Below are 12,438 nucleotides of genomic sequence, written 5' to 3' on the forward strand. Positions count from 1 at the left end.
ACTACTAAATATAACAACAACTATTTTCTAAATAGTTTATTTGGCATTCCTGTCTTAAAATTTCTTGCAACATATTGGATACCAATATGTTGTGCATAATAAATTTGTTTGATCATATAAACCCAGCTGATTTATGGGTTTGATTCTAATCCTTTGTCTGCTCACACCTCTACTCGTGATGTGGACTAAAGATTAGGGATGCATCAGGCCAACCAGTGTTTATTATCCGTTTCAACCACAGCTGTAGTCTGTACAGCTTGACACGCATTTTACCAGCTCATGCTGACCTCTGTCCTGACTCCCAAATGGCTGCTTCTCACCACTGTGTAGTACAGCTGCGGTGCTGTCCTTGTGGGGAAGGGTTAACATGCGAGTGTGTGTGATTGCCGTGAGCGTGATTAGATCATAGCTGTGAGCTACTGTGATTTTTCTTTTTCGTTTTTCTAAGTGGTAACTGGTGTTCAGAACTCGTTCGGGTGAGTCTGTGTGCACACCTCGACCTTGGTAAGCACACCCGTGAATGCTTAGTTGCACATGTCACACTGTTTCTGTATTCCTGGGAGATGTGGGGGGCATAAACTCTGTTAATGCTAAATATTTAAAGTGCAGTTTTGTAACCTATGCTCTCTCTTTCCTCTCTCCCTGCCTTCACCCTGTCCACTCCTCCCTTGCTCCCACTACCTCTCCATCTCTAGCCGGTGTCGCTGTGGCTCAGCGAGTGGTAACGGTGCAGAGTGGGCCGCTCGTACGGACTGAAGGCTCACACGTGACCATCTGGTGCAACGTGACGGGCTACAAAGAGGGGACGGAGCAGAACTTCGAGTGGTCCATGTACCTCCCTTCAGTACCAGACCGGGAGATTCGCATTGTGAGCACAGCTACGAAAAACTATGCCTATGCCGTATATTCCCAGAGGGTGACTAGTGGGGAGATCTTTGTGGAGAAGCTGAGCAGTGACTCAGCTGTGCTGCACATCACCAAAGTGCAGGCCAAGGACCAAGGTCTGTTTGAGTGTTACACACCCAATACAGACGGGCGGTACCTGGGATCCTACAGTGCACGCACCAACCTCACTGGTGAGTCTCTAAGAGCACACGTGTACACACAGAAACAAGCTTATGCACACACGCAGTCAAACCACATCTCGGTACCACAGGTACTAAAACTGTGTGTAGCTGAGCATGAGCATGCGGCTAATGTGACATCTGTGATACGCATACAGAAACATAATTGGAAGATTTTATACTGAATTAGCATTCAGCTTAGGCAGAGGAGGTTTGCTTTGCACCTTTCAAACAGAGGTTCATTAGCACTAATCTAACCTTTGCAGCAGTGCAGTTTATGTGCCACTTCGCAGATATACAGTACTGTGCAGAAGTCTCGAGTCACCCCTCATTTCTTAATATTTTGCTAGGATGGGAACTACGTGCAGCGATTTGAAACATGTACACATAACATCTTGAAAGTCAGCATTTGGTATGAACTTTATTCTTCAACACAGCCTTTCTTCTAATTTCTTTAAATAATCTTCAACAATAGTTCTCAAGGCATTCTTGAGACATTCAAAGCTCTTCTTTGGCTGCCTTCTGTTTCCATTTCCTGTCAAGATGATCTCGAACTGCTTCAGTAATGTAGTGCTCTAGGGAGGCTAGCCCATCGATGAACATGATGGATGATTTCATCCTTTGTGTTAGGTGCCTTTTTAATGCTTGAATGATTCATAGGTCGGTTTTTAGTGGCTTAACAAACAAAAAAAATCATTCCCGTGAAAAAGATCAGGTACAAGAACTGGATGGAAAATTGGTGAAAAGGCTGGAGAACTTTACAAGAAAGTGTGATACCTTGGGACCCAAATGTAAAGACATGTGGAGTGGCTTAAGACTTTTTCACATTACTGTATATTCTACTGCTTATGATAGCTGCTAGCAGAAATTTGAAAACTTTAATTTATTAAATCAAATTAGCTAAAAAAAAACAAGCAACAAAAAAAACATCCATTTTGGCGTAATGATATAACAGTTTGATCAGTGACTGTTAGGATAATTATAAAAATATAAAAAAAAGCACCTGCGCACACTGAAACATGCATTGAAAGACTTCACTACATTGTCATGTTTTTCCCACCTGTTTTGAACCGGGGGAAAACCAAGACGCATCCACACAGGTATTCCCACACCACCCATTTATCAATTGCCGTGGGCTCTTTCAGTGTACTGGCAGAATGTGAGACTGTAGCAGTCAGTAGTTTCCCCTCTCCCGCTCCTTATTTTCCGGAGTCATACACACATCTACCCAAAAGGCAGTACTGAAGACACAGCTGTCACTCCATTCCCCCCATAACTTCATGCCTTTATTTCTCTCATGACTGACCTTCCTTTTAAGGTCAAAGCAGATTCCGATGGGATGAAAGCACAGTATCACTGCGAGCTGAGAAATGCAAATATTTGCATACTTTTTGAGTCACCATTGCAAAGACATTGTTTGCCTAGAAGATCAATGGTTAGTTTAGCTTTCTTTTTCACCAAATAAGTTACTATTAGGACTTCAGTGGTTTGTATTTTCTAGCATGAGCAGTATGAGCTGAATGTGGGGCAGGGCTCAGTTGCAGGGCACTGTGAAACAGCAGTGCTGATAGCACATAGTATTTATAGATCAGTGTGTGAGAGAGAGCTAGACAGAGTATGTGAGCGGAGGTGTTGAGGGACTGTTATCTGAGCCTCTTTCTGTGTCTCTAACCTCTTAACCCAGTTTCTAGGGTCAGGGGTACGCAGCAGGGTCTCCATTTTCCCCCCTTTCCTCTACTGTGCTTTTGAGTCTCTGTGTATTCCCCTGGCAGCTGTTTGCCTCCCTGGACCACTGTGAGCAAACAATACCTTGTTCTCCCTCCTCTCACCCTCCTATTTCTCTTCTATAGCACATTCGTCTGGCTTTCATACTGTCACGTGTCTGTTTCTATTCATCATCAACCCCGGCCCCTTTCTCTAATTTGATCTCCCTCTGATGCATTTAAAAAAACCTTTGCTGATGGTGCCTTTGAGGAATTATGTTTCAAGGGTAGTGTCAAAGGATGATCGTAAGCAGGGAGTATTATGAAAGACATATAGGCATGTAGGAAGTGAGATAGAAAGGGAGACAGAAGGGATATGCCTGTGTGAGTGTCTGGCAGTGGGGTGGCTGGGTTAATTGTAGGGGAAGAAGGCTCAGTAATCTGTGCCCTGAGTACTACTGTATTAAGTCTTACTCAAGGTGATATGTTTCATCCACTGTCATCTTTCTGTACAAAGAGCAGGGAAGGGTTTTAATGTGGAACTTAACACCTGCTGCCTAAAGGGAAGTAGTTTCAGTCATGAACCTGCACATTATTCTGCACGATACTGTGACCTTTTGTTTAACATCTTGTATTGTCTATCAGATGGATACAACAACTGTGTGTTATTGACTACTTGAAATGTGATACCTGCTTCTCTTTTTATCTGAAAGGGGTTGTTTCTTTTTTTTAGGGAGGGGGTAGATAGAAAGTTTGTGACTTTTTTATCCTCCATGAAGGTAAAGCCATTAATCAACTGAAAAGGTTTCTCTGCTTGGTCCCAAAAGACCAATATTTCACCTGTGCCAATGATAATTAGCCACCACTGCACACATTCTGGATTATATCCACTAAATTATGGAATGGCTCCAAACTGTGGGAAGATCCTTAGTATGTAGGAGAAAAGGTTAGGTTTGACATTTTATTATTTTCCTCTGTGCATTTGGACACTTTGACAGCATAATGTTCTTTCACACCTTTGCTATTTAGAAGTCAGATTCATTTTCCTCTTTTGCGAAAAATGGTACCAGCACAACCGCATCATGGCCCTTTGGAGGAGGTGCTCCCAGTCTGGTTCCAGTTGAGCTCCAAAAGGGTTCGCTTACATCATCTCATTCTAACCCAGCTCGGGCATACATTACATATTTGAAGTAAATAACTGCTGCATCCTTGAACATAAAGCAATCTGGCTGTTGGAAAAGTTCTATAGATGTACACAAACTGTAGCATAAAATAAATGTAGATTTTCTGTTTATCCACTAATCAAAAACAGTCTTCCTGTATTTACTTTTGTTGCTTATTTCTGAGACATTTCAGGCCAGTAAGCAGACCGAGTGTACTTCTGTGGGACATTTGTTCACTTGGATTTGTCTTTGTGTGAAAGGATACGAAACCAAGAGGTTAAAGTGTGAAAACACCCTAAAAATATTTTCTTGCCTTTGTTAAACACACAAGCAGAAGTGGATTGTGATCTTGTTTTACATTTGGTTATTTAATGAATTGGTGGTACACTCATCGCAGCTACCCAACTGTGTTAAAATTGTAGATTTATTTTTGTTGCAGGGTTGAAAATGTGTGTGGGATGTTTTAGAATTCTGTTAGTGAAATCAAATTTAGCAGTTTACTATTATGATTCGAGTATTTGCTCCTTTGTGTCACCAATATGAATTTACTAGAGTCATGGTTGAAACATCATCTGTGTCTTTCTATTCAAGCATGTTGCTTATGATTTTAACTCCTTTAAAAAAAAAAACAATCTACCATGCTTCTCTGTTTTTACCTTAGTCTGTCTTAGCCAGAGTGTTAAACTTAAGTACATCTAAACACTTAAGGGTTTATTACAGAAGCTTAATCACAGCTGTCTGCATGCACTTCACAGTTGCTGCAGGTTCTCCCACATCTGTGATGAGGTAAATGATTTAGTTTCTCTCATCAGTTAAACAGGAGCGCTGCTCACGTTGTTATGTGTTGAATGCTCGCCTGCTGCTTTAAACCTTCAGCTTTCAGTGGGCAGCTCTGATGGGAAGTCTGGACAGCAGCAGATGTAAAGCTCCACATGACTGTTTGACAGAGAAATAATTATGATTCACACCGCTTTACTAGATTAGCAAACTGGGTTGAGTGAACCACAATTTGCTATGGTCATCACAATGGAGGGTATATGTCGCATAAATGCATAATCATTTTTCCCTTTTTTCTGTTTTTTAATCATGTGCTTTTACTGTAATAATTGTTGTTGTTGTTGTTGTTTATGCATGCTCCACTGTTATTGTCAAATATTACATAAGGTGTGCATTTAACCTGAGTGATGTGAAGCTTTTTAAAGTCAAAGATCACCTGGCATTTCCCTCTGTACACCTCCGTTCTCTTAAGTTGGAGGCTGACTAAGCTCAGTCTGTTTCACTTGGGTGTATGCTCTTGTGTGTGATTTTTTTTTTTTCTTTCTATGTGTGTGTGCTTGTGCCTGTTTGACTTCCTCCTACACATCAGATTGCAGAAGAAAAGGACAACAGCCTGACATGGCTGTCACGGTTGTCCTTATCCTACGCACCAGCCTGTGTGTGAGCTTGTCCAACAACTAGCAGAACAACAAGCCCTCGCTGAGACACGCTGCTCTCCATATACCCTCACTGCCATAGAACACACAGGAGTCATTGTGCTGGCACATATACAGATTCTAGCCTCCATGTTTGGCAGAAGCCAGGACTATAGTAACAGAGTAAAAAAGATGGGTAATCAAAGCCATGGTAAGTTCATGAACGAATGGCTTTCTGTTATTCGCCTTCTCTAAATGAGAGAAAAGAAGAACATGTCCATCTTGAGATGTGTGACATCAGAAAAAAATACATTTGGCAGCAAGCAGTTTTGAGGAAGTAAAATTTTGGATATATGGTGTGTTTTTTTTTTTTTTTTTTGTTTTGTTTTGTTTTTGTTAAAGAAATATAAAATAAGGCAGACATAAGGAAATTGGGAAAGAGGGGAATAGGGACAGAAGGAGGCAGTATTGGAAATAGGTAGTGGAGCGATGCTGAAAAGAGTATGTGACCAATAAATGATGAGCTCTTCGTCTCACTCCGATGTGATTGGTTACGCTTCCTAGAGGCATTACCCACAATACAACTGGCACTATAGGGGTGTGTTTTTAAATAGTCTCTGCCTGATGTGACTCCCGAGGTTAATGCAGTTACCAACCGCCATGCAACTCCTGAATGCAATTAGCCAGCACAAATTGAGGCGTCTGAGAAGGAAAGAGGAAAAAGTAAAAGACTAGAGCTGAGGGCTTGGAGATTCCCATTATTCAAATACCGTTGGGCAAAAAAACCCAAAAACAAATTCACAACAAACCGCAGCAAAATACCCAATTTTTCCAGAGTTTTTATTTTGGTTATTATTATGGCTCATATTTCATTTATTTAATTTCTTTATTTTTTCTGCTGTGTATTCTCTTACCCAGCTCATATTCTGTTCTCAGACATAAAAATGCACATTATTAAAAAACAAATAACCAGTATTTGAAAGCAAAATGAATCATTTTATAAGTTAAACCATGACTGAACAAATATAAAAAAAAAGACATGTCTGTTAGCCTGTTTCTATTAATCATAATTCCCCGTACACCGACCAGCCACAATAAACAGCTGATCTGTCACAGTATGGACTTCAAGACACTTCTGAAGGCGCCCTCTGATATCAAATACCAAGGCAGTAGCAGCAGATGGCCTCCTTCAGATGCATGTCTGCCATTGTACACATTCTAGGAGTGGACGGGGTCACCACGGGTACTCTGATCAGTCTTGCGCTCATTAACTGTCACTTCCAGCAGTCTGCAGTCTTCTGCATGCTTTGCAATCTTTTTCTCTCACAGCCACATTTTTTAGCAGTTTGTGATGTTGTAGCTCTTCTTCCGACCTGCTGTTTGGAGATATTTTGACCTACGTTTCTAGCTATAACCATTTGTCCCTTTAATGTCCTTTACAATTCCTCTTTAAATATGATTAACTTTGCTCCCTGATGTTTCCCAATGACAAGTACCGTTCTATTAGAATTAATAGTTAGTGAGCAGTGATCCAGGCACAGTCCAGATAATGAATTTATGCAATTATTGGTTTGCAGATTAAACCAATCTGCAAAAAAACATGTTATGTCCGTTGCAGTGCTTATAGGTTCTGAAGGGGAGTACTTCTTCCCCTTTTTTGACCTGGTAATAAAAATGTGCTTATGTAGTGAAGTGATGCCCAACAAAGGTCATAATGCAGTTATCTTTTCTGTGTAGGGAAAGGGGAAAAGAGGAGTGTAGATTTTTCGAAGCATTGCTGAGACTGTGCACTGCTAAAAACATACGTTCCCAGTGAGAGTGGCGGGATCATGCCTCTGCTGAGCTCAGCACTGTGCACGTGTCTGATTTGTGCGTTTCCCCTGCCTTTCTGTTTGCAGAGGATTCAATGATGCCAAGCTGCACTCCTCTGCTTCACTTAATGGGATAGACAGATCAGGAAAATGTCATCTCACTATCTTTCGTACAAAGACACCGCCCTCCTCCCCTGTTTTCCTGTTCTCTATGCTGTCTCCCCACCTGAATCCCGCTCGCTCCATTAATCTACAGAGTCAATTCCTACTCCAGACTTCAGCCCCCCCAGCCCATGTTTGTCATGCAGGTATATGGTTTTGTCAATACAGCTGTTCACTGAGCTTTATCACAAAGCTGTAAGGGTGATTGAAGCGCAAGATTGTGGAGGAAATCTGTGATTGAATAAAGGCTGATGAGGAAAAATGGGATGAAAAATATGAAGGGAGGAATTTCTTTTTCTTTTCTTTTTTTTTTTAAGGGAAGAAAGGAAGATGAAGCCCTGTGTCGAAAATAAAAAAGAAGAGTAAAATGTTTTCCTGTTGGGGGAAAGGGGCAAGTAGGGGAGAGAAAGAGCAGATGAATAGACAGGGGAAGCTGTATCTCTGTGTCTCTTGGTATTGATCGGGAGCACAGGCCTGAATATGACTGGAGCTTTTTATCTCTTTTGTCTCTCCTTGCAGTGACACCTAAATTTCTTTGCTTCCCCTCAGATTTGCCTTAACAACCCTCTGTTTCTTTTTATAATTAGATTTCCTTTCCTTCCATTTGTGCACGCCTCTTGCACTTATACAGATCTTCTGGTCTTTGTGTGAGTGAACCAACACAGTGAAGGCATTCCTTTTGTGACCTTCAAATGGCTTTTTTGGTGGGTTAAATTTGGTTTTCAGGCTAGTGCAAAGGTTGTCAAAGATTTGGCTAAAAAGTTAAAAGGAAAGGAGCTAGGCAATGCATTATGACTAAGTGTGTTCAGAAACACAGAAACGTGTGTATGTGTGCGTATGCATGCACAAACTGGCTCTAAGCTGCCGACCAGGCAGGACTCCAGATGGAAAGAGATTTTATCACTGTGGCTGGCTTGCAATTTCTTGCACAGCTCATCCACTTTAGCGGACGGGGTTTCCTGCTCGATAACGTTACTGCCACTCTTACCCACCATACACAGACACATTTATGTATGCACACTGGAAACACAAACACAGCCACAGTCACACACTGTAGTGAGCTGTCAGTCAGGACAGATGTCGCACCCATAATTGAGTCTGAGAGGGATGGTGCTGTAGTGCTCCCATTGGAGCACACGCTTTCCACTGAACATCAGTGAAGAGGGCTTTAACAACCCGGTGGATCATCGTGTTAGACAATACAACCACTGAATAGAACATGTAGCACTGAGTATAATAGTGCTGCATAGGATACCTTGATTCTCTGTAGTCATGTAGGACAAGTCGGACTTTATTGTATGTACATGTGCAAACTGTGTAGTGGGTAGATAAAAATGATTCCGAAATTATATTTTCCTACCAATCTATGGCTCTTTAAAACTGGCAGTTAAGCAACTACATTTTAAATTTATCTTCAGACCTTTCCCAAAACAGTCAAGATCACATATGTCTTTCTGACACTAGGTACCGCTCTAAGATGCCTCTTAGGTCCTGCCAACTGTCTGACACTCGAGTGACTTTGAAACACTGAATAGACGCGTTCAGTTAGAAAACAGTTTGGATATCGGACAAATTAATTGTGTACATTGCCAAAGTCACAGAAGACCAAACTAATAAGGTTGCAGATACTAACAGTTCCAACATTTTAGACTCAAATGCAAGCAGATCAAACACTGGAACCTGACTTCCATAACATTATTTTTAAAGAAGGGATCTAAAATTGGTACGGTCTAAGTAAACAGGATAACGACCCTGACTCAAAATAGTGTTAAACAAACAAATAAGAAGAGAATAGTTGTTTAAAAAATACAATCATGTTTTCTGTACTCAAAGTTTAAAACAGCAATTTTATATTGGGAACATTATGATAGCTGGGCTCAGTTCACACCGCTCTACCCTATTACAGTGAGTAAGATTTGGACCAAATCAGGTCCTGGATCTTGTAAGGGACTTGCTGTACCTGTGAAAACTACTAAGGTGCAAGATGGGCCAGCTATTGCTGTTACAAAGCTGAAAACCATCATTGCCTACAGACACATTTTGAGACATTCACTGCCTTGCAGATTTTGACTGTAACACTTACAAAAATATTAACGATGTCAGTGGTGCTCTGCATTTAGCTCATTGCCCTACACCACTGAGTTTGGCAGATGAGAAAGGATTTCATGTGTCAACAAATTAGAAAACTACAAAATGCATGTTTGTATGCACACAAATGCATGTGCACGTGGATGCACATGCATTTGTGTGTATTAATGTTTATGTAATGGGCTCAAGATACTCCACCGTTCCTCTGGTTGATTTGATTAGCTTAGCTAAGCGCTAACCCTCAGGGGCCTGCTGCCTCCTCTGCGAGATTAACGGAGCACAGCCACCGTTTGAATATGAATTCATCATAAATATGGATGTGAATGAATTTGCTAATGAGTGGTTGTATTCGCGTTGTTAAAATGTGTTGGTAAAGAGTGGAACTTCTAGTGTAATATCCTCGAGCAGTCACACGGTTCTGAGTGTGTTCCAGGTTGCTTCTGCTCCATTGTTTAAAGTTGGCGGTTGGTTGGAAGCCTCATCTGAGAATAAAGGGGGGGACTTTCTCACTTCAGTATCTGATAACCCCTTTTAATATGGATGCACACCACCATCCGAATGTATTTACACATTATTTTTTGTACAAGAGCATACACAAATACTGGCATTTATGGCCTGCCATGTGGCAGGGCATAACACTTACACAACTGTAAAAGACATAACGTGTCCTGTGTGTGCAATGGTAGAATAGTGGCATTGTTGAGTTACTCTTTACTCCACCCATACAAATTTTTCGTGCTCTGCCAACTAATCTTTGGCAACGATCTTACCATTTGTGCAGCACAACTGGCTGTAGTAGCAAGCACAGAAGCTACACTTCACGGGACTGGGCCTCCATGCTGATGGCTCATACATAGCATCAAGCATGTGGAAGAAAGACCACGCAGGATAAGAAGCTGTAGATTATGTTAAGTATCAACTTAATCAAAAGGCTCTAACAATGTTATCTGCACAGAGCAAGTTGACAGGGATGTTGCACTACTTTAAGTTTTCATGGGTAACCCTGTTGTTTATAGTTCTGTATACTCTTAGCAGTTCTTATTGACAGGCATATGCAAAGAACGGTTAAAGGAGATGGGGACTAAATGGATACCGGTTTAAAGATTAGCATCACACCCACCTCATTAGCATACTAATCACGGCCTCGTTATTTGCAATGGGAAACAGAGATTTAGTTAAAATGTCTGATGTAGTGGATTTGAGTGTAGGATGAATGCCACGGGCTATTTTTTAAGTGCTGGTGTAGAAGTGAAAAATAAAAGTAGAGAAGCCTGGGAGGCTTAACTCAATTTAGTGAAGCAGCACCGAGGCAAGCAAGCTCATTGCCTTCAAATTCCAACTCGGGGACAAAACACTATCTTAAATCTGCTGTACAGATTCCAACAATGTGTACACACACACACACACACGCACACACACACACACACACACACACACACACACACACACACACACACACTTGCAAGTATCTAAAAGCTTTTGTAAGTACGGACTGACGCTTCACACATGAGCAGACAGAGGCAGTCGGTTTCTTCCTCTCAGTTGACCTCAGAGCAGACGACAAACATATGCTGCCACCTGTGCCCCGGTGCCTGGGTGGCCACCTTGGGATGTGTGCGGAAAGAAGTGGGTGTGAGCGTGTGGGTGTGTTGCATGTGGGTGAGAGAGAGCGAGAGGAGCAGGGCTGGCACATGCCTAATTTCCCTCAGTGCTGGCAGCTCATACAGACAGTTGCTCCCTCATCTGCTGCCCTGCTGGATGGGTGCCTAGTGATTGAGCACTGCCCACCTCCCTTTGTCACCCATCTCCTTCAGTGGTACCATTTCTGAAATGGTAACAGAACACGTGTACAGTTGCTAAGACTTTTCACCACTAATAGACCCTGACTCTGTCTTTAGCTTGAGTCAATGTGGTGATACAGGAGCCACGAAGGAGGAGCCAAGCAAAGGCTCTAGATGACTATTCCTGGACTTGTATGCCAGTATATGCTTTTTAAGCGAGAGGGAGTATGGAACTGGCCAAAAAACAAGGCTTTGTAGTCTGATTAAAAAGCACTGATATCTCTTGCAAGGCTTATACATGCACATACACACACTAGAAAACAGAAATGGTCAGATGGCTGGGGCTATAACTGGTTCTATCCTCAGGGAAGTCTTTAATTGGTCACAGTGCTTTACCATCTGGGGCTGGAGTGACGATGAAGGAAAATGGTGGGAGCTCCTGTAAGGCAGGAGTAGAAAATGCAGCTAGTGCAGGACAGGGATGGAGCCTATTAGTTTTAATACTTCCACCTCCAGTAATATTGCAATCATAATATGCTTGATGAAAGCCGCTTGTAGTGAGCAAGAGGAAAAGGTGCGTGAATAACTGTGCATGTTGTATTCCTTTGCCCGGGTGCACTCATGTGTGCCTGTAGGTAGACAGAGTATTGCGTGGCAGCATCTGTGTTTGTGTGTAGAAGTGCGCTTAACTCTGGGATGTTATTGGCCGTCAGAGCAAAAGCCTGCACATGTGCTAACAACCTTCAGGACAGTAGCAACGGATAAAAACTAACAAACCCTCACTGGGGTGGTGTCTGTTTATATTTCTCGTTTTCCGGGTGCAGAGTGTTTGCTGTAATTCATGTTATTTGAATACATGGCCAGATGGAAGATATTAAAGGAAGCGTATGACAGATGGAAAGACATATAAAGTTGGTCTTTAGCTGAAGAAGAAGAGAAACACGGAGAAAGCAGGGGGGAAAGAGGAGGTTGATACCGAATCGGGAAGGGTGGGGTAGAAGGAATATTTCATGTGTTTAGGCATGATGAGTAAATCTTTGATGCTCTAAAGGATTTCAGTCAACGATAGCTTTGCACACAGCTCTTCTCAAACGCTCTTAGGAAGATTTGTCTTTCATACTCCCACCTCTCTTCAGACTACCCCTCCTCTCACGCCTTGCCTTTTAATCTCTTGCTTACTCTCCATCTTCCATACTCACTCACTCAGGCTCATTTCCTGGCTGGTCCTCAGTAAGAGGTAGTGTCATATTTTGT

At 42.0% G+C, this 12,438-nt stretch overlaps 1 protein-coding gene across 1 annotated transcript in view; it reads left to right on the forward strand.

The window, feature by feature from the left end:
- The window catches only part of igsf3 (immunoglobulin superfamily, member 3), an 82,401-nt gene that overhangs the window by 18,659 nt on the left and 51,304 nt on the right, over positions 1 to 12,438 (forward strand). The window contains exon 2 of the mRNA XM_084908697.1: positions 696 to 1,076. Within this exon, the coding sequence (XP_084764823.1) occupies positions 696 to 1,076 (381 nt within the window). The remainder of the gene's footprint in view (positions 1 to 695; positions 1,077 to 12,438) is intronic.

The sequence above is a fragment of the Perissodus microlepis genome, chromosome 16, assembly GCF_051167445.1.
Source record: "Perissodus microlepis isolate ML-2025 ecotype Zambia chromosome 16, ASM5116744v1, whole genome shotgun sequence".
Taxonomy (NCBI): Eukaryota; Metazoa; Chordata; class Actinopteri; order Cichliformes; family Cichlidae; genus Perissodus; species Perissodus microlepis.